General features: G+C 32.8%; 1 protein-coding gene across 3 annotated transcripts in view; it reads right to left on the reverse strand.

The window, feature by feature from the left end:
* Positions 1 to 249: 249 nt before the first annotated feature.
* The window catches only part of LNPK (lunapark, ER junction formation factor), an 84,799-nt gene continuing 60,716 nt past the window's right edge, over positions 250 to 24,332 (reverse strand). For 2 of the 3 annotated variants that reach the window (XM_059394211.1, XM_059394209.1), the window contains exons 9-13: positions 22,192 to 22,404; positions 13,296 to 13,401; positions 11,709 to 11,779; positions 10,578 to 10,748; positions 250 to 2,378 (exon numbers count right to left, since the gene is read on the reverse strand). In XM_059394211.1, the coding sequence (XP_059250194.1) occupies positions 2,143 to 2,378; positions 10,578 to 10,748; positions 11,709 to 11,779; positions 13,296 to 13,401; positions 22,192 to 22,404 (797 nt within the window). In that variant the 3' untranslated portion in view covers positions 250 to 2,142. Of the gene's footprint in view, positions 2,379 to 8,875; positions 8,959 to 10,577; positions 10,749 to 11,708; positions 11,780 to 13,295; positions 13,402 to 22,191; positions 22,405 to 24,332 lie in introns of all 3 variants that reach the window. The other variant, XM_059394210.1, reaches the window with a different exon arrangement.

Here is a 24,332-nt window from a genome sequence, read left to right on the forward strand (position 1 = left end):
ATGCACACCAGAATTTGAATGTTTTAAAACAAGAAGATTCGGGGCATGTGGGTGGCTCACCCTGCTAATTAAGCATCTGAATCCAGATTTCGACTCAGATCATGATCTCAGGGTGGTGAGATTGAGCCTCCCATCAGGCTCCGTGCTCATCAGGGAATCTGCTTGAGATCCTCTCTCTTCCTCTGTCCTTCTACCCACTCCAAAAATAAATACATAAATACATAAATAAAAAAACAAGACAACTCAGCATGATGTCACTAAAACATTTATAGGTCAATAATGTACAAAACCTGAGATCCACCTTCCCCAAAAAAGATTATATTCAGAGATTATATTCCAGTCTCAGGTTCCTATTTCTGTCATCTATGTATTTATTTATATACATGTATATGACAGAGAAAAGTTGATGCAGAAAACTGGCTTGATTCTGAGCAGGTAAATTATATGTCCATATTATTTTTTCATTTCCTTATTTACAAGAGGAAGAATTTATAGCCCTTCCGTATTTCACAAGGATATCAATAATATAAAATGCTGTCATTTACTTAATTATTGTCAGGCAGTGAGCTAGGCATATTATATAAATTATTTTTAATCATCCATATACCCCAAAAAGTAGATATTATACCTCCCATTTTACAGTTGAAAAAAAGTCTCAGAGAGGCTGGGTGACTTGCCCAAGACTACACAGCTAGAATTTAAACCCACTTCTGTGATTCAAAAACTCTGGTCCCTATACCATAATGCCTCAGACTATTAACAGATTGGACTCATTAAAATACCTATCAGATATAAGATATTAATCATAAAGATGAGCTTTTAAATAATAAATGTTATTTTATTAAATGTTTAATAAACTGTATTTAGTTTACTAAACTTTGAAATATTTGCCATATATATATATATATATATGCCTATGAACCTCGATTTCAATTTTCTTAATAATGGAGAAGAAAGATAAAAGGAAGATAAAAAAGATAACCACACTGTATTTAAGGTCCAAAAATTACCATTCTGGGTGACTTTTTTTCACAGTTAATAATACATAGATTAACTCCAATGAATTATTAGTAATTAATTGCTTATTCTCAATACTTATGTATTTCTCAAAATTAGAAATTAAAAATGGCTTCAGGTTTCCCTGAATCAGAAAACCCTAATCTCTGATTAGAACCTCTAAATGCTCCTATTTCTCTGAATTTGAAAAGCAATTAGTCTGAACTGAAGCATCATAATTTACTCTCAGAAGAGTCTATAGATTAATTGTATTGTGAACTGCTCCTACTAAGATTTTTTTAGGTAGCCAAGCCATCCACCAAGACACTGTCTGAAGAAGTCTAAATATTTAACAAAAAGAAACTGCTGCCAGATCATCTTTATTTTCCTGAACAAAATACACACAAGAGCACAAAATTCACTTATATATCACCATTATTTTACAAGTATAAATAATGCTCAGAATTCAAGTACAGTCAAGTGCAGAGGTATTTCCTATATGTTAATATGTAAACATAAGCTAATTATATACATCATGTGCCTTTGGCCCAGCTGCAAAATAAGAAACATCAAAGAAGAAACACTGCACTTGACTGTTCAACTGCATTCTTACTGAGAATTCGTACCAATGCCTATATAGATACAGTTATAACTTTCCTACCACTTAATGTAAATGCCTAAGTAGACATCACCCCTGCAAATACCTCAAGAATTAAAATTCCATCCATTTTTGATGATGAATGATTAAAAATCTTAATTGAGTTTCATTCCTTAAAATAAACACCATTAGAACTTATTCATAACCAAAGTTCTTCCTATGTCAAAATGGTATTATTTATAGGTCACACACAGAGAAAACAAGAATGCTATTCTGTTTACTTTTAGAATGGAAGAAAACATCTAATACCTGGCTAAACAGTGTGGGTCTTTATACATTCCAAAGGTTCTTACTTTACTGATATCACTTGCCTTTAATTTAACATCCAGGAGCTACAACTCTGACATATTGAAATAGCCAAGCAATCTAAATTCAAATGATATCAAGCATATATCCTTATGAGGGAAAAAAGAAAGCACCACCTAGAAAGCGATAACTGACATTAACAAGACTATAAATATCCAGTTGAAGGCACGTGGAAGCATTTACTACATGGCCATCAAAGATTCTCCACTGAGTTCAGGATTAGGAGTAGAATCAGCTCTAGGGACTGCTGATTTGGCTTCATTCATTGAGGTGTCCTCATTTTCAGCCTCTTGTTTCTCCTCTGGTTCCTCTGTGCCAGATACTTTTTCAGTCCCTTGGTCTGTCTCCTCTGTATCTGATATTTTCTCATCTGTCTGCTCTGTACTGTTATCAAGAACATCTTGTTCTTCTACAGATTCTGAAAAGATAAAGAGTCAAGACTTTAGGATTTCCAAAGTTAAAATGCTAAATGAGATAAAAGATATGCACATACACGGACAAAGAAACAGGAGAATGGTCTAATATAATCCTTAAAATCTTTTAAAATACGTACTTAACTCCCTATTACATACAAGAATTGGTGGAATGAAGGAAAAAACAACTTGGAGAAAACAAACCTATAAACATACTTTTATCTAAAGCCCTATATTTCTCTAAAATTTAGGAATTTTCACAGAATTTAGGAACCTTCCTAAAGATGCATTTAAAAGTTAAATGTCCAAATATATCAAACGAAGTCCCAACAGATTTATAAGACAACAGCCCAGTAAACAAAGCCAATGTATTAACTCCCAGATTACGTTTCCTGAAGGAGTTGTCTCCCTTGCACACAGACAACTCTGTAAACAATAAATGTATACGCCTGTGTGTGTATGCATGTGTGTGTGCATGTACAGGCAGTGCCATCTCCCACACTGATTTACCTCTCTATTATCCAAAGACTGGGATGGTCTGAATCCACCTTTTCCAAAGGCATGACAAGTTTCCCCCCATCCCTCTACAACACAAGTTCTCAGGATTTGAATCTCTGGGTCATATGCAGATTTATAAGACCAGTAAACAAAGCCAATGTATTAGCTCATAGATTATATTATATTAATATAATATACCTACAATACAAGGAAGAGAAAGGGAAGGGTCTTTTGCCCGCCTCCATAGTGGAAGCTAAGTGAGGGTCTCGGTTCCTATCTAAAAATTTACTCCTTTTAAATTTTCCTTTGAGCTTCATTAAATTCAAATCCCTTAATAATAATAACCTTACTCAGTAAAGTTAGTTAGTTAGTTTTTTTAAGTTTAAAGAATAAAATGAGGGAAGGAATGTCAGAAGCAGAAATCTTTGGGCCTCCCAATTTCCAAGTCAAAAATAAAAATCTAGCTTTTGTTTTTATAATAAATAGTAAAAAACATCCTTGCTAGGAGAAATATGGTTAAACCACATCAGCCAAACAAATAAGCAAATTTTACTATGCTCCTAGAAGATCCCTTATGATATACTACAAATGTTATTACTTCAAAAAATCTGAAGGAAAAAGCCAATCTACACTAGTAAAAAGTTCAAGTTTAGTTCATTTACAGTACAGGTCAGAGTCTTGCTAAATAAAAACAGATTTGCAAAGAAATTATGTGCTATATGCACACAAGGAAGTAGACATCTTACAAATTCATGGTTTTACCATTATCAGTTTAAATAAATACAAATTATCTAAATCTCACACACTCACGCCAAGACTTTAAAAATACTAAAAAATCAGGGCGCCTGGGTGGCTCAGTGGGTTAAAGCCTCTGCCTTTGGCTCAGGTCATGATCCCAGAGTCCTGGGATCGAGCCCCACATCAGGCTCTCTGCTTGGCGGGGAGCCTGCTTTCTCCTTTCTCTCTCTCTTTCTCTGCCTGCCTCTCTGCCTACTTGTGATCTCTATCTGTCAAATATATAAATAAATAAAATCTTTAAAAAAAAAGTGTAAAAAAAAGACAATTGGAGAGTGAAGTAGCTCTTAAAAAATTAAAATTAAAAAAAATTAAAATACTAAAAAATCATTATTACTTTAAACAGACATCTTAGACTCTAGTTTACAGAATTAATTACAACCTCCTTCCCTCTTTCATATATAAAATGAAAAGCCAAAATTCCAGTCAGGGACATCCAATTTAGTGAGGTCTTACTGTATGAAAATTCATAGGATCACAAAATATAGTGAGGAATGTTCACAAATCCTACTTGTGTCAAATGTCACAAAAATGCTATTTTTAAGTTGAACTGAAAATACACTGCAGTAATGGCATCACAGTACCACTTGGAATCTTATAAAAATCAAGGTAGAAAAGCAGTAGGTCATTTGAGTTTTGTTATTTGAATGTTCCAGTGCACAAAGGAAAAGCAGAAAGTACAAATGAAATTCTCTGGACATGTATGGATCATTTCTGCCACAAGGGCAAGCAAATTCTTCAGTGGAAAGCTTCAGGAGTCGCCAACCATTTGTAATTCTACCCTCCCAAAATTTATGCAGGGTAGAATGGTAAGAGTCAAAGTTTTCCACAACTCTCTGGCCATTGGGCAATACTGACTTGCCCAGAACTTTACAATTTGTTATATTTTAGAAAGCCTTCTGAGACAAACCAATAAAGTCCTACGAAATGAAAAGACAAAAAGCTCAGAATCTGGGACTCAACTCACCAATAAATGTGTTTAGGTGAATAGAGACTCAGATAATTAGTTATAGTCTGTCTGACCAAATGCCTCAGTACTGAACAGGAGAAGTACTCAAGTTCATAGATTATCACAATAAAGCTCTGTGATGTAACTATTTTCAGAAACAGACACATCATCGGTCAAATCCAATTAAATTAAAAAACTCTGGTGTCTTGAGGCAGATAATACAAAAAGAAGTACTATGATAGTTACATTTTTAAATGCATAAAGATGAATTCTAAGAAATACTATGGGCTATCATAATTAGAAAATTATGCTTGCTTGTCAATAATTTATTTTATGTCAAAGAAAATACAGAAGACTAAAAACTGGTGAAATGATGCATAAGGCTTGAATATAATGAAAAAGCCTATTAATGACTACTTTTCTACCCCCAGGTTAATCTGCAGAAAAGTCATTTTAAAAACTGTAATACTACAGAAAAACTGGTATGTGTTATGATGCCTATGAAGCAGACATCAGTCTAAATGACACAGATATTCGATTTTTGGATGCCAAACCCATTTTGTTCAAGTCATCCAAATAAGATTTAAGTGAATTAGGTGTGCAAGATTAACAGAGAATTACATGTCTAAGAACTAAAATACAGAGCTTTATAATAAGATTATTAAATGTATTCCAAAAGTATTTACTTTTCTATGGGAGAATATCATTTGCCTATTCTAATAAAAACAGCTAATTTTTTCTGTGAAGTTATAGTTTAAAATAGCTTGATGATATAAGATAATATAATAGAAGATGTCAATATTTGGACATAAAGTCATAAGAAAGAAACCAGCACTTGTGTTCACACTAATTAAAGAGGCCTCTTCTCCCCCATGCAACATCAGTTTAAGACTAAAATTAAAACAAAGTTAACCAACGTAATACCATCAGTAAGAAAATTTTTTAAATCAACTTTGGCATCTATAATGTCAAGAAAACAATATATCACAATGTTAAAAAACAAAAATGACCTATGGAATTTGTTCCTTTTCCCACTGCTGCCCCCTGCCCCTCTCCCCAATGTTCTTTAGAGAGAAAGCTTTTTCTACCAAATTGTAAACAACTGGCTTACAGTTGTTTGGAACTGAAACTCATAAAACTGAGTATTAACTGTATAATGAATACCACTGCCTCATCTATAAACCACACACATGCAAAAACATGTATGAACATCACCTTACCTTTTAGGTTTTATTCTCTCTCTTAAAAAAATAATTTTCTTTGAAAATTCAAGAACGGTCTAGCAAAACAAATTCATGTATTTCCTTTAGAAATACATAATTTCCAGGGGCGGGGGAACTATTCTATTTAGTTTATGCCTTTGAAAATCCTTCATATTTTGGTGAATTCATTTAGATTCTTACTTTTTATTCCGTTTTACAATAACAAAAATTTGTCTTGCTTATGCATCAAACTTTTGCCTTGCTAACACATCAGTACCCACTATATGTGTAGATTATAAAATTTACCCAAAGGAGAATTTGTTCAATTAAAATGGACAGTCTGTCTTTGAACTCACAGGTCTTAAGCAAAGCAGTTTTTATGTGACTTTCTGGCTTAAGGAAAATGGCCAACTTACATTAAGGAACAAAGACATGAATCTCATCTCAAAATTTAACCCATTATGGCTCAATGAATAAAATTAATTAAATAAAAACCACCTATGAGAGAATAACTCATACTAAGCACACAGAATACTGTTTAATAGTGATACTGTTATTTACCACTGGAGAACAAATGCATTAGATAAGAAAGAAATGTCATTATCAGGCAATAATGTAAAACTATTAAGTGAAGGTGCTTCAGCAAAGCGAATCAAAAGACCAAAAGATCTCTAGGTCTAAAACAAACAAACAAAAAGATACTATAGGCATGTTTGTATCCTGATGAAGCTATACATAATTAAATATCAATAAAGGTGTAAGCTTTTTGGATCTGGTAAATACATAATTCAACAAAATTTACATTATCAAATAGTTCAATTTCCTAGAGCATCATAACAAACAATAGTAAAAACAGAATTTTCTCTAGTTCAACATAACCTAACAGGAACAATATGTTGCTTAAAAGAAAGAAAAAAGCAAAAATCAGATTACAAAAATAAATTTCACCTTATATAAATTTTACTTGCTATTTTTGGTATTTTTTATTTTTTTCCTTTTTTATTTATATTTAATTAGCCAACATATAGTACATCATGAGTTTCAGATATAGTACAGCATTAGTTTCATCACTAGTTCAATAACTCATCTGTTGCATATAACACCCAATGCTCATAAGAGCACATGCACTCCTTAATGCAATGCCCATCACTTAATTACCCCATATTTTTGATAGTATTGATTAAATGCCATAGGTTTTATTATTAGAAAATTATTTCCAGTTGAATAAAAGCTATCTTTTTAAAAAATAATTATATAAGATCTAGACAAATACAACTGAATAATTAAAACAATACTAACATTTTTTAAACATGGTAGCCTAAAATCACTCTATAGGTATGCTAACAATGTAGAAACCTCCTATTCTAAGTATTTATCATAGTTAACAAAAAAGAATGCTACATATCAATTATTTTGGAAAGCATATTTTAGGAAAGCAAAACTGATAAAGCACTTTAATGTGGCTTAGCAGAGATTCACTACTCAGCCATAAAAAAACCAAATAACTTAAAAGTAGTTCATTACTTTGGCATACCATATCTAGTATGCTCTTACATAAAAAGAGAATCCATAATCCTAATTTCTTGTGTTTCTTTTTTTTTTTTTTTTTTTGGATCTCATTTATTTATTTGACAGAGAGATAGAGAGCACAAGTAGGCAGAGTGACAGGCAGAGGGAGAGGGAGAAGCAGGCTCTCTGCTGAGCAGGGAGCCTGATATGGGGGTCAATCCCAGGACCCTGGGATCATGACCTGAGCCGAAGGCAGATGCTTAACTAATTAAACCACCCAAGTGTCCCTTGTATTTCTTTTATACAGTATTACCAAAGCATCTGGATACACAGTTCTAGAAGAAAATTACAGGAATCCAAATGAGTAATTAATAGGAGAAATTTTCTAGGTCTCCCTCTTTGATGAAAACTCCAATATCTCTTAAGTTGTTCTAAAGAGTGATCCAAAAGCCTTGTGTCTCATCCTAAATGCAAAATCTTACACTAGCAGAATCAAGACAAAACTCAAAGTCTTGCATCATAGTTCTTTTTTAAAAAGGTTGCTTCTAATGATTCAAGATTATTCATATAAGCAGATACAGAATATTTGTTGAAAGGAAAATTCAGATGGAAGAGAGCTATCTTTTTGTTTCCTCTGTGACTTCAATAACCTAATCTCTACAGTTTCTGCCACTATCAAGGAGCTATTTCACTACTTTAAAAAATATAAAAATTGGATGCCTTGGTGGCTCAGTCAGCTAAGTATCTGCCTTCGGCTCAGATCATGATCGCAGGATCCTGGGGTCGAGTCCCACATCGGGCTCCCTGCCCAGCAGGGATCTGCTTCTCCCTCTGCCCCACCCGCCACTTGTGTTTGCTTTCTCTCTCTCTCTTTCAAAAATAAATAAAATCTTTAATTTTATTATGTAAATTTATATTTATATTTTATTTATTTATTTTATTTTTATTATATTATATAAATTATATAAATTTTATATATTAAATATATAATATATATTAATAATGTATTATATACAAAATATATAATTGATATATAATACATATATAAAAACTTCCCGGCATTTATATATTTATATATTTTATTATTTATAAAAAATAAATTTATTTATTATATATTATTATATATATTATGTTATATATATGTATCACGAACGCAGAAATCAGAAATCTAAGACCTTGCTTACACTGGCTGTCAGTACAGAGAGATGACTGAGATGATACGGTCTTACTTAATAGTTCAGTATAATAATCATAAAGGTATGCCACCAGCGTTCAAAACAAATGCAGCTTCATCTTTCACGCGAATACTTGCTTATTACTTGGAAATGGTAACTATATCATAGTGGTGAGACAGTAGTCTTGGAGAAAAGTTTCAATCTTCTGAAAGCTAAAGTAAAAGGTTCTCAGCCTTTTTGATGAATCCAAGGAGAACTATGAAAAAGTTACGACTCCAAAGACTATTTTAGCCAATGTAATTGTTTCTTCCGTTCCTTGCCCTACAGAGTTGTTAGACCCTGCCTCTGATTTTGTCTTCACCTATTAATATTACCTTATTAGGGCTGAGTTTGAGCCAGTTAGACTTCGTTCTGGAGATTTCAGATAGAAAATGTGACATCGGGGGTATTGTTCCTCCTAGATTTGATGAGAAGGAAAGGTATCGCTAGGTGCTGTTTGCTAACTATTCATCTCAATCTTAGCAGAAGACACTAAAGCATGGGACTCTTTACCAAGACTTTTATTTTGTTGGCTGTTTCCCTCCCTCCCTCCCTCCCCGCCTCCTTCCCTGTTTTTTCTTCCCTTTTCTTTTCCCATCCCCTTTCCTTCTCCCTTTCCCCTTTCCTTTCCTTTCTTCCTTCCTTCTTATTAGCTTTCAAATATTCACTTTAGCTTTTAATAAGCAAGTTTACTCATGGAAAGGACTTCAATTTTTCTTCTAGGAATCTTCACTATGAAATTCTTTCGTTTTCTGTCCCAAAAGGCAGCAATAGCAAGGCAGGTGATTTGCATGTGACAGCATGCAGCTCAGAGCATGACTTAAGCAGAAGAAAACTTGTGATTATGTTTGGAGTTGATGTCTCAGACTTGGAGAAGGTAAAGGTATTGATTCCATGTTGAAAGAACAAGGGCTTTCTGTCATGACTATCTGTGTTCAAATTCATTTGATAAATGTTAGTAAGCCAAAAGCCAAGCCCAAATCAACACACACATTTTAGGTTCACTCTTCAAGTTAAAAAAAGAAAAAAGGTTCTCAAATTTTCATACTAAACTTCTCATATCTAAAAATTCACTGTCTCATGTCATTCTCAGTTAAAGCAATTTTTTCACTACTCAGCACTTGTATAAAGAACTCAAATAAATATAAATGAGAATTCCTAGAAATTAAAAGGATGATAAACTATGTGAACTAAACTTCTAATATGAATTTTTTTTCTATATCAGGCATAGCACCAAAATATCATGGCCTGAGCCATAATTTTAGCATCTTCATCCTTCAGAGCTGCTCAACAAACATCACCCCACCTAAGATTAACAGAAATAGTTGGCAATTAATAGTCAGATCTTCCAACTCTTCCCCATTTTTTCATGATTCTTCCTCAAGTCATAAAACAGAATTAGAAGACGAGTTCCAAAAACCAATGAATTCTGATAAATTTTATTTCTCTAAAATAAGGTTGTTTTACATCAAAGGCATCCATTATCAACATTAATCTTGCAGACCCCAAAAAACTGTTTCAAAGGACTACCAGTCCTATCAACATAGTTATCCCATCAATACAAGGATGACTTTCTGATTCCAAAGTTTCCTGCTTCCAGTAACCTTACCAATTCCAGTGGTAGGCACAAACCTATTTCACCAATGTTAATTATAAATCTTATCAGAATTTTAGTCTTATAAGTAGTTGCATAATTCTTATAATCTGCTTCACTTAAATAAATTGAAAAAATGATTCCATGAAAACACTACTAGTCCAATCTCCCAACAGTTACATGAAGATGTCACTACAAAAACAATGTTTACCTAGCTGTTGCTAGATGCTGCTTAGCACAGTATAACCAACATTTTAAAACTGAAGCACATTAGACCAATCACACAGGAGGCTAGAGTTTCAGAGCCATAGCTGATACGTGCATAATAAATTATGCATAATTTATGCATAAATTAATCCATTCTTACCTAAAAGCATTATGCTTTTATTATTAAATAGCAAACATTATTAAGAGGCATAACTTTTTAATTAACATATTCATACCTTCACTGATCTGGTTCTCTGATGAAATCACACTTCTTGAGGGCAAAGGATCAACTGAACTTGAGCTTTCCACTGCCTGCCTCTTCTCAAAACTAAACTCTGGAAGTCTTGGAGCCTGAGGTCTAGTTTTTCTTGCAGGATTCAAGAAAAAACAGTAGGCACATCTAAAAGCTGCAGAGAATTAAACACACACACACACACACACAAACCAAAATAAATTCAAGGATTAATGAGATAATTTTCAATATTACTTTTGCAAAGTAGTCAAAGAACCCTTCAAAAATTACTTATCCCTTGAGAAATTACTTCTGGTTTTAATAATATGGCAGGTGCTCTCCAAAAGCTAATTTTCAAGCACCTTTTCTAATTACTATTAGAATTAGAATATTAATTTTAAAACAGAAAAGATCCTAAGTTACACGGCAGGTTATCTAATAGCAAAACAATCTATACTAATCTAAAATGTATTACAGAAATTTCACTTCTAGTCACTACAATCATTAGGTATTTTAAAATCCAGAACCCTGCTCACTTGCCTGAGAAAATGTAGCATAATTAATTAAGTGCAATATTTTTTTAATAGTAGCTGCACATGAGAATCATCTGAGGTACTTCAAAAAAAAGCCTGTCCCCCTCCCCTCAGACTAATTAAAACAGAAAAACAGACTCTTCGTAGGCATGATAATATTATTATTTTTTTTTAATTTGACAGAGAGAGAGTGAGTTCACAAGTAGGCAGACAGAGAGAAGGGGGAAGCAGGCTCCCCACTGAGCAGAGAGTCTAATGAGCGGCTCGATCCCAGGACCCTGAGATCATGACCTGAGCCAAAGGCAGAGGCTTAACCCACTGAGCCACCCAAGCACCCCTAGGCATGATAATCTTTAAAAGTGCTTCAGGTGATTCTGATACACAGTGAAGTTTGAGAAAACTGACCTAGAAGTTGTACACTGTATGAGAAAAACAACTGCATTGTTTTTCCTGCTTGGCTCTGTGTTCTAAAATAAGAACAATATGCCTGAAAAATACATACAGGGATAGCACCTAAAACAATGTGACATTATATAGGAACTGGCACAGAATGAAATATTTAAGAGTAACATATTTAAATCTAACTGCCCAATAATTCTTACCAATGTATTCAAATTCTTCTTTCAAAGCCATGCCATTATGAGAAAAACACTGCTGACATATAAGGGCATACCTATACGAAAAGGAAAAATGAACATGTCAGTTACAAATGCAGACAAATCCCATGGAAAGGTTACTTTAGCCATCTCAGCTAACTTATATTTTTAGCATAGCAGAATATGTTGTAACAGTTTAGATGTTCCTTACTAAACAATGAACAATACTCTTTAAATATAACAGTCAAAATTTCAGCCCTTTTAAAATATAATTTATACATCAAATTAAAAACAAACTAAGCAAAGTTAAATGAATATGTCCTTACTAAGTTAAAAGAAACATATCCGATGACAGAACACTTAAATTTGAGTTACTTCCTAACATGTATTTCTGGGGATGACAGACCCCAAATCTGTGGCTAGATACGACTGGAAAAGATAGAACTCCTTAGAGATTCACAATGAATGTTACTAAAACCTCTGAGAAGTCTGTATAAAGAAATGAATTTAATTTGCTTAGTCCAATCCAAAGGTTAACTTCACATATATCATGATTTCTATACCTATCCCAGTTATACATCTTCCTCATTTTCTATTTATATACTCTCTCTGTTCTCTGTGTACACGCTTAAAAATACTTGGCCCTATGAAACAACTTGTCTGTTTTGAATAATATACAATTTATAACTGTATATTATATATACATATATAATTTATAATTATATATATAATATATATATATGGGGCAAATATATAATTTATAATTATATATGTATATATAATTATATATACTATATATAATTTATAATACTAACATTAAATATATCTAATATATACATATAATTTATAATACTAACATTAAATTCAGTCCTTTTATTAAAATGATAATATTCACTATAACCTTGTCAATATCTACTCAACTATCCTAAGTATTTTTTAGAAGTCTACACTATCACAGTTGCTCTTCTCACATCATCCCTATCTTCTTCAGGTTATTATAAAAATTAAATAAGACAATAAGTGGAAAAGCATTTTGAGAACTAAAAGTGTCAAAACATATGTAAATTGTCTTCATCGTTATTAAAATAATCACCATCACCAATTCCAGTACTGACATCTATAAAACTCCATTTCTTACAGACTACCAAGTTTTTACTATTTGTTTGCTCTTCAAGCTTAAGTTTCATGAAATGACACAGTTTCTCTAAAAATAATGTCATACACACTGAAAAAATAAAATAAAATTTTAAAAATAAATAATTTTTAAATAAATTATTTTTAAATAAATTATTTAAATAAATTTATTTAAATAAATAAATTATTAAAAATAAATAATTTTTAAAATGTCATACAATATTATTTTGTTTTCTCTATATATCTTGCTATATTTTAATCTAGATACTTTATCTAAATTCTTACTGAAAAACAACTGAATATTACTCTTTGCAGGGCTATAAAATATTCTATTATGTTCTAAAATCAGGAAATAGGAGACACAGAACTGTAGAACATCTACTGCATACACACATACATGCGCCCTGACCAATAAACTTTTTCCTCATTTTTATTTATCTACCACTGTAATAAGCATACCTGTTCTGTGGACCATCACCAACTAAATATTCAACAATTCTATCCAGAGCACCTCGTTCTCGCGGGAGAATGGGCCTTGCTAAAGGTGGACCCGGAGGATGAAGACCTAGTAAATAAAGAAATATTTATGTATTTGTATAAAATACATTTAAATTTTAATTCAGTTACCAAGTACTACCCATGCTTGTCAGAACTTTTGAAAGATTTTAACAAAAGAAAAATACATCTCTTTAAAGCATTCGAGTTTTCATTAAAAATATTATACTACATGGGGCGCCTGGGTGGCTCAGTGGGTTAGGCCGCTGCCTTCGGCTCAGGTCATGGTCTCAGAGTCCTGGGATCGAGTCCCACATCGGGCTCTCTGCTCAGCGGGGAGCCTGCTTCCTCCTCTCTCTCTGCCTGCCTCTCTGCCTAACTTGTGATCTCTCTCTCTGTCAAATAAATAAATAAATAAATCTTTAAAAAAAAAAAAAAACACTCTCATCTCCTTCAAATATAAAAAAAATATATTATACTACAAAAAAAATGTTAAATTAAGTTCTAGATCAAAACCATCAACATAAACTATTAAGAAATGAAACTATGTTGGGCTCTGTACAAACTAATTTTTTTTCATTTTATTTTATTTCTTTTCAGTGTTCCAGAATTCATTGTTTATGCACCACGCCCAGTGCTCCATGCAATATGTGCCCTCCATAATACCCACCACCAAGCTCACCCACCCGCCTCCCAAACTAATATTTTTAAGTGCCCACACTCTTATTAAGAGGGCATTTGTCGTGAAGAGAACTGGGTGTTGTATATAAGTGACAAATCACTGAATTCAATTCCTGAATTCTACTGAATTGCACTGCATGTTAACTAAAACTTAAAAAATAATTTAAAAATAATTTTAAAATTTAAAAATATGTATATACATGTATGGATAGATAAAACTAAATATATTTTTGTAGGATTATACAAGTAATAGGACATTTTAAAGGACATATAAATAAATAAATAAATAAAATGTTCAGACTCTTAAAATCTTATGTAATAACAAATTAGAAAATTAGGGGACTTCTATTTGGGGCAATAATAGAGTCACGGGGTCAAATTTACCTTCCCACCTAAATTAACTAAAATACTGTGCAAAATATATCATGAAACATTTTTTAAGACACTGGGTATCAAACAATGTAGGATAAAGATCCCCAAGAGACCAAAAGAGAATAAGAGGAGTCCTGTAACTGCTCCAGCCTGTTGCCTGGAGAAAATTTCCAGGCAAAAGCTCAGGAAAGGTAAGTCAGCTCAGATGTATAAGCATCCCTGAGTTTGAGGAGATAAAGCTAAAACTCTGGGGAGACCAAGTCAGGTTCATAGAAAGAGAATGCAGAGTGCAAGAACACCAAAGATCTACAGAGGAGCCCCAAGACTGTTCAACATCTTACTGGCTAGTGCACGTGTATATTGAAACCGTCTGAGTACACAGAAAAAACTGCCCCCAAATATTAGAGGTAATAGTGTTCACATGGAGCCCAAGTGCTGCATGTTCTCACCAGCCAAAGTGGAAAACATCATAACTCACAGGTTACTGGATTATGTAGTCAGAGGACCTTTGTATAAGGACATAAAAACATCCAGCATTCAATAAGATAAAATTTGTAATGCCTGATATCAGATGAAAAATTATTAGACATGCAAATAAGCAGGAAAATAAAACCCACAAGAAAAATCAACCAAAAATGACCTAGAAATGACAGTTTATAGAATTAATATACAAATATATTAAAACATTTATTATGACCACATTCGATATGATTGAGAATCTAGAGGAAAGATTCACTGTGGTAGTCAAGACATGGAAAAAAATTCAAAAGACCCAGACCGAACTTCTATAGATGAATACTACAATGTCTAGAGTGAAAAATCTGCAGATGGGATGAATAGCTGTTTGGACATTATAGGGTGTGCGGAAGTAAACTTGAAGAGACAGTAATAGAAACCATACATAATGAAACACAAAGGAAAGCCTAAAAATTTTTTAAATAAATTATCAGCAAGCCGTGGAACAACAACAAGCAGCCTAATATAGATATAACTGGAGTCTATAAAGGGGGAAAAGAAAATAATACTTGAGGAAATTATGCACAAAAATTTTCCAAATTTGATGAAATCTATAAACCCACAAATCCAAGAATATCAACAAACCCTAAGCACAAGAAACATAATTTTGCACCAAGGCACAGACAATCAAATTACTTAAAACCAGTGATCAAGAGAAAATCATAGCATAGTCAGAAAAAGATATATTTTATACAGAGAAACAGAGGTAAGAATGACAGATTTCTCACCAGAAAATAAGCAAACCAAAAGAGAGTGAAGCAAAGAACACTATCACTTAGAGTTCTGTATTAATAAAAATATCTTTTAAAAATGAAAGCAAGGGTGCCTCGGTGGTTCAATGGGTTAAAGCCTCTGCCTTCAGCTCAGGTCATGATCTCAGGGTCCTGGGATCAAGACCTGTATAGGGCTCTCTGTTCAGCAGGGAGCCTGCTTCCCCCCTCTTTCTGCCTATCTCTCTGCCTGCCTACTTGTGATCTCTGCCGGTCAAATAAATAAATAAAATCTTTTTTAAAAAGAAAAGAAAAATGAAGGCTTTTCAGCATACAAAACTGAAAGAATTCATCATTAGCAGAACTGCACTATAAAAATGTTAAAAGACAGAAAAATGACACCACACAGAAAGAGGTAGTACAAAGGAAACAACTGAAATGGTTACCATGTGGGTAAATATCCAAAACTCTTAAAAAATAATTGATAGCTTAAAGGAAAAATAATCATTGTTGTAGGGTTTATTAAGTATATTGAAGTAAAATGTAAGGCAACATGCACAAAGGCCAAGAGAGGAGAAATGTAAGTATACTGCTGTCAGATTCTCAAACTGTTTGTGAGCTGATGTTATATTACTTGAAGATAAACTGTCGTAAGTTAAAGAAATACACTGCAAACCCCAAAAGACCCACTAATATGAAAAAGCAATATAGCTAGTTAGGCAATGAAAAAAGATAAAATACAAGATTTAAACTCAGACTCAAATATACCAATCCTGTTAAATGTACATAGTCTGAACATCCTCATTATTGAGCCACAAGCTGTCAGAATAAAAAAACAAGATCTGATATATGTTGCTTACAAGAAAAAAATTCAATACAAAGACACAAATACGTTAAAAATAAATGACAAAGGGGCATCTGGGTGGCTCAGCTGACTGGGCTTCCAACACTTGGATTCAGCTCAGATTGCGATCTCAGGGTTGTGGGCTTGAGACGCATGGTAGGCTCCACACTCAGTGTAGAGTCCCCTTGGCACTCTCTCTCCCTCTGTCCCTCCCCCTACTCGTGTTCTCCCACTCCCTCTAAAATAAATAAATTATTTAAAAGTAATGATAAACAAATGATATAAACTATATATAAATAAATATACTAACACTAATCAAAAGAAATCTGGAGTATCTGTATTAACAGACTTCAGAGCAAACAATACTATCAGAGATAAAAACAATAATTTTATAATGACAAAGGAGTCAATTCATCAAGGGAGCATAATAATTCTAAATATATATGTGTATCATAGGAGAGCATCAAAACACATAAAGCAAAAAATTAACAGAAACTACAAACATAGACACATATCTACACTGTGTGTGTATATATGTTGTATATATGTTATATATATATATATACTTGTGTATATATATACAAGACTACAGACATATTTATATATATGCACACACAATAGTACAGTTGGAGATTTCAACAGCTTCCTCTTAATAACTAAAGGAATAAACACAGAAATCAGTAATGATATAGAAGACCTGAACAACACTATGTGCTACCACCTTATCCTGACATTTATAGCCACTCTATCCCAACAGGAACAGAATATAAATATTCAAGTAAATATAAAACATTTAACAAGACGGATGATATTCTGAGACATAAAACAAGCCTCAGTACACTTAAGAAGATTTAAATAATACATAGTTATGTTTTCTGACCATGACAGAATTGAATTAGAAATTAGCAACAGAAAGACATTAAGAAAATCTCTAAATATTTGGAGACTAACTGACATCCATTTAAATAACCAAGGATGCAAAGAAAAATTAAAATGGAAGTCAGAAAGTATTTAATGAAAAAACATATACCAAACTTATGATACACAGCTAAAGCAGTAGGTAAAGGGAAATTTATAACACTAAAACATCTATAAAAGAGGATAAATCTAAAATTTATGAATTCAGCTTCCACCTTAAGAAACTAAAAAGGAAGAGCAAATGAAACCCAAGATAAACAGGATTAAAGAATAATAAAGAGTAAAAATAAAATATAAAATACAAAAATAGAGAAAATCTGGTTCTTTTGAGAATATCAAAACTGATAAACCTCTAGTCAGATTAAACAGGAGGAAAAAAAGCGAAGATAAAAAATACTAATATCAGGAATGAGAGAAATGGCATAAATCTAAATTGTTTACAAGTATATTATAAGTAATTTTATGCCAATATACTCAAAAGTTGCATGAAATAGAGAAATCCTTTGAAAGACTAGCAAATTACCACAGGTTACTCAACAAGAAATAATTATTCAACATGCTAAAATTTATAAAGAACTTTTTATTATCTATATTCCTAAGAGATAATAGTCTGTAGATTTTGTTCTATTGAATCTTTAGTTAAAAACAAATTAAAAAATAATACAACCTTCCACAAAGAAAACACCAGACCCAGATGCTTCCACCTGCAAATTCTACCAAACATTTAAGGAAAAAATAATATAAATTCTACACAAAACTTTCTGTAAAATTGAAGATGAGAGACTACCTTCTTATACCTTTGATACCCAAACCAGAAAAAAGACACTGCAAGAGAAGAAAAAACAAAAAAACAAAAACAAAAAAACTACAGACCAATATCCTTAAGGAATATTGATGTAAACATTTTTAACTTGATGTAAACATTTACTAACTTTTAGTAAATCAAACCCAACAATATATACAAAAATTAAAACACCATGACTAAGTCAGATTTATCCCAGGAAAGCAAGGAGTCCAACATTTAAAAATCAATCAATGTATTTCACTATATTAATAGATGTTAAAACAAAAAATAAACTAAAACCCTATATGAGCATCTCAATAAATACATTAAAAATGTTTGATAAAATCCACCCTCCCTTACTGAAAAAAATTTTCAGCTAATTAGAAATTGAAGGGTACTTCCTCAACCTGATAAAAGCTATCTATGTAAAACAAAATAACAACAAACCCTACAGCTAACACCAGGCTGAATTGTGAAAAGGTAACTGCTTTCCTCCTAAGATCAGCAATAAGGAAGAAGGTCTGCTTTTCCACTTCTTCTTTTTTGTTTTTAAGATTTTATTTATTTTTTAAATTTTATTTATTTGACAGACAGAGATCATAAGTAGGCAGCGGCAGGCAGAGAGAGGAGGAAGCAGGCTCCCCGCTGAGCAGAGAGCCTGATGCGGGGCTGGATCCCAGGACCTGGGACCATGACCTGAGCCAAAGGCAGAGGCCTTAACCCACTGAGCCACCCAGGCGTCCCTTAAAGATTTTATTTTTAAGTAATCCCTACACCCAAAGTTGGGCTTAAACTCATAACCCCAAGATGAAGCATGACAAGCTCCAACTGAGCCCGAAAGGCTCCCCTATTTTTGCCACCTCTATTCAACATTTTACCAAAGGTTCTAGCTTGTGTAATCAGCAAGAATAAGAAATAAAGGAGCCCAGATTAGAAAAATTATCTTTATTCACAATGTGATAGTCTATGGAAAATACTATAAAATCTACTAAAAAACTAATAAAAAACTAATAAGTTTAGAAAGATTATATAAGACTAATATACAAAAATCAATTGTATTTCTAAGTATATTAGCAATGAATAACTGGAGATAGTAAAACAAAGCCATTTGCAATAGGCTCAAGAAGTGTAAATAATTATATACACATATAACCAAGAAAATGTGTAAAATCTATATACTGCACACTACAAAACACTGCTAAGAAAAACTGAAGATCTAACTAAAAAGATATACTGTCTTCATGTCATAAACTAGGCAATATCAGAAGAGACAAATGGAGAGAGGAAGAATAATCTAGTTTTAATTAATGATTTACATCATATAAAAACATTAACAAAAATAAAGTTATAAATTGTAACTCCACAATCTTTGAAAACTGCGAAAGAACTGTTTGTAGGAGATACTCTGAACTAAGTGTCAACACAGAAGACAGCACTGAGAAGAAAGTGAGAGAATAAAATAAGTAAGTGATGTTTGCCTCTATAAAGCAAGGCAGGATAAACAATAAGAGAGGCAGCAATAAAGGTTTACACAGAGACCTCATAGAAAGACTTTGCAACAAAAAGAGCCCTTATAGGATTAAGCCTTACAGTATAAGGATACAAGGTTTTCAAAAAACCTGTGACAAAACTTTAAAGTACTCAAGAATAGTTTCAGAGTAGCAATGCTGTATTAATATTTTAAAGGCTAATAAAAAGATATGTGCCTTGTAAATAATCACAAACCTAGAAGTTGTTGCCATCTAAAAAAGGGCAAATTATGTCAAAATTTTAACAATTAACAAATGAAATTTAGGTTTTAGAATAAGTTCTTTGTATAACAAATCAAGAACATTTTTCAGATTTCATCAGATAAGTTGTGAGTTTACTTGTATTAACAACATTCAATCATTTACAATCAAAAAATAAATTTGAATGCAGACATTAAGTGTCATCCCCCATTATCAAATTTTCAACTTGAATAAGTAAGCCAAATGATATCTTGAAAGCATTTAAGTCAATTTCACTTTTGCTGGAATATTTAACTTCTGAATGTTTAAAATGAAAATGTCCATAAAGGAATCTGGATACATAAAACAACAGATTTCATAAAAATATCTTAAATGCTGTGCATACTAATAACTTTTAAAATAAAATATCCTCATTATCTATGCCATTATAGATAACAGTAATTAATACAAACATCAAGAACAATCATTGTAGGAATACTGGTCATTTTTACACAGCTTGGCAAATTATCAAGTACCTGCTGGTTATTAATTTTCAAACATATGGGAGCCCTGTGGTAATACACATTAAATTGATTCTCTTCCACAAATATGGCATAATGAAAAAATGAATTATTAATCTTCTCTATAAGAAATCATTTAACTCATTCATATTTTTGGCAATGCACAACTTAGGTCTTTTACATGGAAAATGAATTAAAAACTTTAGTAAAATATGTTTTATTTACATGATCATGAAATTTAGGCCATTTTTCCCTCTACAGCCCTATTCTTTATGTGCAATACAGTTTTTATTACTTTATACAAGTTGCTAAACTTTGATTTCCTTAAAACTCAGATACACAAATGTACATAATTCACGCATTCTCACACAAAAAAAGTTCTTCCATTAAACCACTAAGAACTTCACAAATTATGGGTATATCAAATAACAAGAGAAAGATAAATAATTTTCAATCAACTTAATTTTTCTCAATTTCACAAAATATATGGCTGCCTTAAGTGACATCATTATATGCCAAGTTTACAAGCATTTTTTTCAATAACTACTTTAAAAGTTATGTACATTTCATTTGTAGCCAGATTTGTTTATAAATTAATAGTTTTTTAGTTTTCTAAAATCTTATGCTCCTTTTCTTTAAAGGAAAAGCAGGGGGAAAAAAACACTCTTACAGTAACATTTAGATTCTTTTTATTATAAGTGCCCTGAATACCTGATATCAACTACTGACTAGCCTCAAAATGATTATAAATTATGTTAGTAATTAGTCATGAAATAATAAGGTAATTTAAATTAGAATTAAATATCCTAAAATAAGTAAATAATTTACTATCATATTCAAGAACTGACATGGAAATTTATACAAAATAATGTAATCTGCTGAAGTATTAGACTTCCATGTCCCATTACACTCCAAAATAAAGTGGCAGGGTAATATAATCAATTACACTCCCAAAATGTGATCTTCCCCTAGAGATTACCTTGAAAAAAGAGAATCCAAAGAAATGAAATAGAAAAGGCAATTGTTAATTTAATAGAACTTTATGCTAAAGTAGCTGTCAGAAAATACTAAGGTCTGACAGCTTAATAAGAGAAAAATCGAGGGATGCCTGGGTGGCCCAGTGGGTTAAGCCGCTGCCTTCGGCTCAGGTCATGATCTCAGGGTCCTGGGATTGAGCCCACATCAGGCTCTCTGCTCAGCGGGGAGCCTGCTTCCTCTTCTCTCTCTGCCTGCCTGCCAGTCTGCCTACTTATGATCTCTCTCTCTCTCTTTCACTCTCTGTCAAATAAATAAATAAAATCTTAAAAAAAAAAAAAAAAAGAAAAGAAAAAGAAAAATCTACCAGCCAATATTAACAACAATAGTATTGTATACCACAATACAGAAATAGTCTTCCTGGAATATGTTGTCATGCTTAAAAATATATGTGAAGAGCTTAGCAAAAAGCATGAATATATTCCAGAAGTGTTCTCTTCTATTCCCATTTTATATAAATCTGGAGCCATTCTAAAGCAGAATATAAAAAGATATGCTATACCGTTGACTACAGAATACTACAAAGTTTTATTGCCATTTAAACAAAGAAGCCATAACAGTTAAATGAGCTCAAGAAATAGGTTTCAGTATCACAAGGTGCCAGCTGTAAAGAGTTATGGCTAATTGAATATGGAACTCCTGCTTAATCAGATAACTGCTCTGCTATTTCCAAATGAAATGCCATTTCCATACTGCCTGAAAATGGCCCATTTTATTGGTAACCAGAGAAAACAATATAAACTGTAAATAACATTAAGTGCTCTGTTTACCCATTCCAGGCACTGAAGTAGCAGGGGATCCAAGACGTCTTGGTAACACATTTGATGATAGGACTGGAGTAACAGTTCTTTCTGGGGGTCCACCAGGGGCTGAACTATCCTTTGGTGGTCCGGGAGATACTGGAACTTGTGGAGGAGGGCCCTGGCTAGAGCTTGGTGGTGTTGGAGAAAGGTTTCTCTGAGCTGCAGTCCGCTGACGAATCTCTGAGAATAAGAATTAAAAAGTGCATTTTGATTTCATATCCGTAAGGACCAATACCACAAAATGATTCATGTTTAATAAAGTTCTGTAGCACCAGAAATCATCTGTAGGGTCAAAACTTCTGATAATAAAAAGTTTGTAAGATGTGACATTGAAAACTGACTATAATGGATTACTCTGTTTCTGATCCTACACTTCCAACTACATATAACAAAAGTCTTGATCTAAGTCTATCTACAGATACCACTTTTTAAAATAAATTCAAATAAAATAAAATCATCACCCAATTATGTGTGATGCCTTTTTATGGTAAACTTTCATAATTTATGATAAAGAAAAGTAAGTTTATCAGAATTTGTGAAAACTCTGATGAAAATGGCAGCTTTCTTCAAGATAAGGAAAATGTTAACTCTAAGATATAAGTGAATAAGTATATTCCGGAATTATGAAATAATTTATGAGGTACTTAATTTAAGCAGTCATGGAAATGCTGAAAAAGTAGTCTTTACTATTAGGTACTATTCCCAGTCTCCTTTATACTCTTACTGTCTTTTTGGTAATTTTTTTTTGCCAATACATTCAGTAAAGGAAAACTTCCACTCTGCATAAACAGTATCATCATAAATAAATCTTATCTTTTAGTTGCAGAAATTACAAGATTTTCTGTAATAGGGGCTGGTAAATGTGCCAAATCCAGGCCCCCACCCCTTTTTTTTAGTTTTATTAAAACACGACAATGCTTTTTTGTTTATATATTGTCTATAGCTGCTGGAGAAGAGCTGTAAGAAGATTTCTTTACAAGAAATCATATGGCTGTCAAAGTCATTTACTGTATTTACTGTCTGACCCTTTACAAAAAGTTTCATGATCCCCTACTCCATAAAACAAAATTCAATTCTATCATTTCCCCTTCCCACCAATACCTTATTTGAATGTTGATGGTAAGATCTCAAGAAGTGCTTATTACTTTTTTTTGTTTTGTTTTTTTAATTTTTTTTTTTTAATTTGACAGAGAGAAATCACAAGTAGATGGAGAGGCAGGCAGAGAGAGAGAGAGGGAAGCAGGCTCCCTGCTGAGCAGAGAGCCCGATGCGGGACTCGATCCCAGGACCCCGAGATCATGACCCGAGCCAAAGGCAGCGGCTTAACCCACTGAGCCACCCAGGTGCCCTGCTTATTACTTTTTAATTCTACATATTAACTAAAATTATCACAAATCCTGAAACAGTAGGCTGATACTAAACAAGTTAAATTTTAATTGGCATGACTGGTAAAACTGCATACATCCAGAAGCAAAATATTTTAAATTTGGACTCTATTTGACAGTTAAAGATTTTCATGAAAAGTTCACTGCAACTAAAAGTACAGCTCTAGCATCAGGCTTTAGTTTACTACAACCTGGCAGAAAAGTTTGGTTAGAATCTGGCTGTAGGGGGCGCCTGGGTGGCTCAGTGGGTTAAGCCGCTGCCTTCAGCTCAGGTCATGATCTCAGGGTCCTGGGATCGAGTCCCACATCGGGCTCTCTGCTCAGCAGGGGGTCTGCTTCCCTTCCTCTCTCTGTGATCTCTTCCCTTCCTCTCTCCTACTGTGATCTCTCTCTGTCAAATTAATAATAAATAAAATTTAAAAAAAAAAAAAAAAAAAAGAATCTGGCTGTAGCTTACAGCATTATAAGACTTCAGATGGGCTAACGTCATTAACATCTATCTGTAAATTAAGGATAATAATATTAACTAATAGAACTGTTACAAGGGTTAAATGATGTCTGTATTGATAGTTCACATTTATCAAATACATAATATCTCAGATGATGGTGTTTTCACGCAAAGTATTTTCAAATGACCAGTTAGTAGGCTGTAATTACCAAGACCAACTAATCTTCCTCTGGCTCTTAATTTAGTCGCTAACCTAGCCACTAAAATAATAAATT

Source organism: Mustela nigripes, chromosome 3, assembly GCF_022355385.1.
Source record: "Mustela nigripes isolate SB6536 chromosome 3, MUSNIG.SB6536, whole genome shotgun sequence".
Classification (NCBI taxonomy): Eukaryota; Metazoa; Chordata; class Mammalia; order Carnivora; family Mustelidae; genus Mustela; species Mustela nigripes.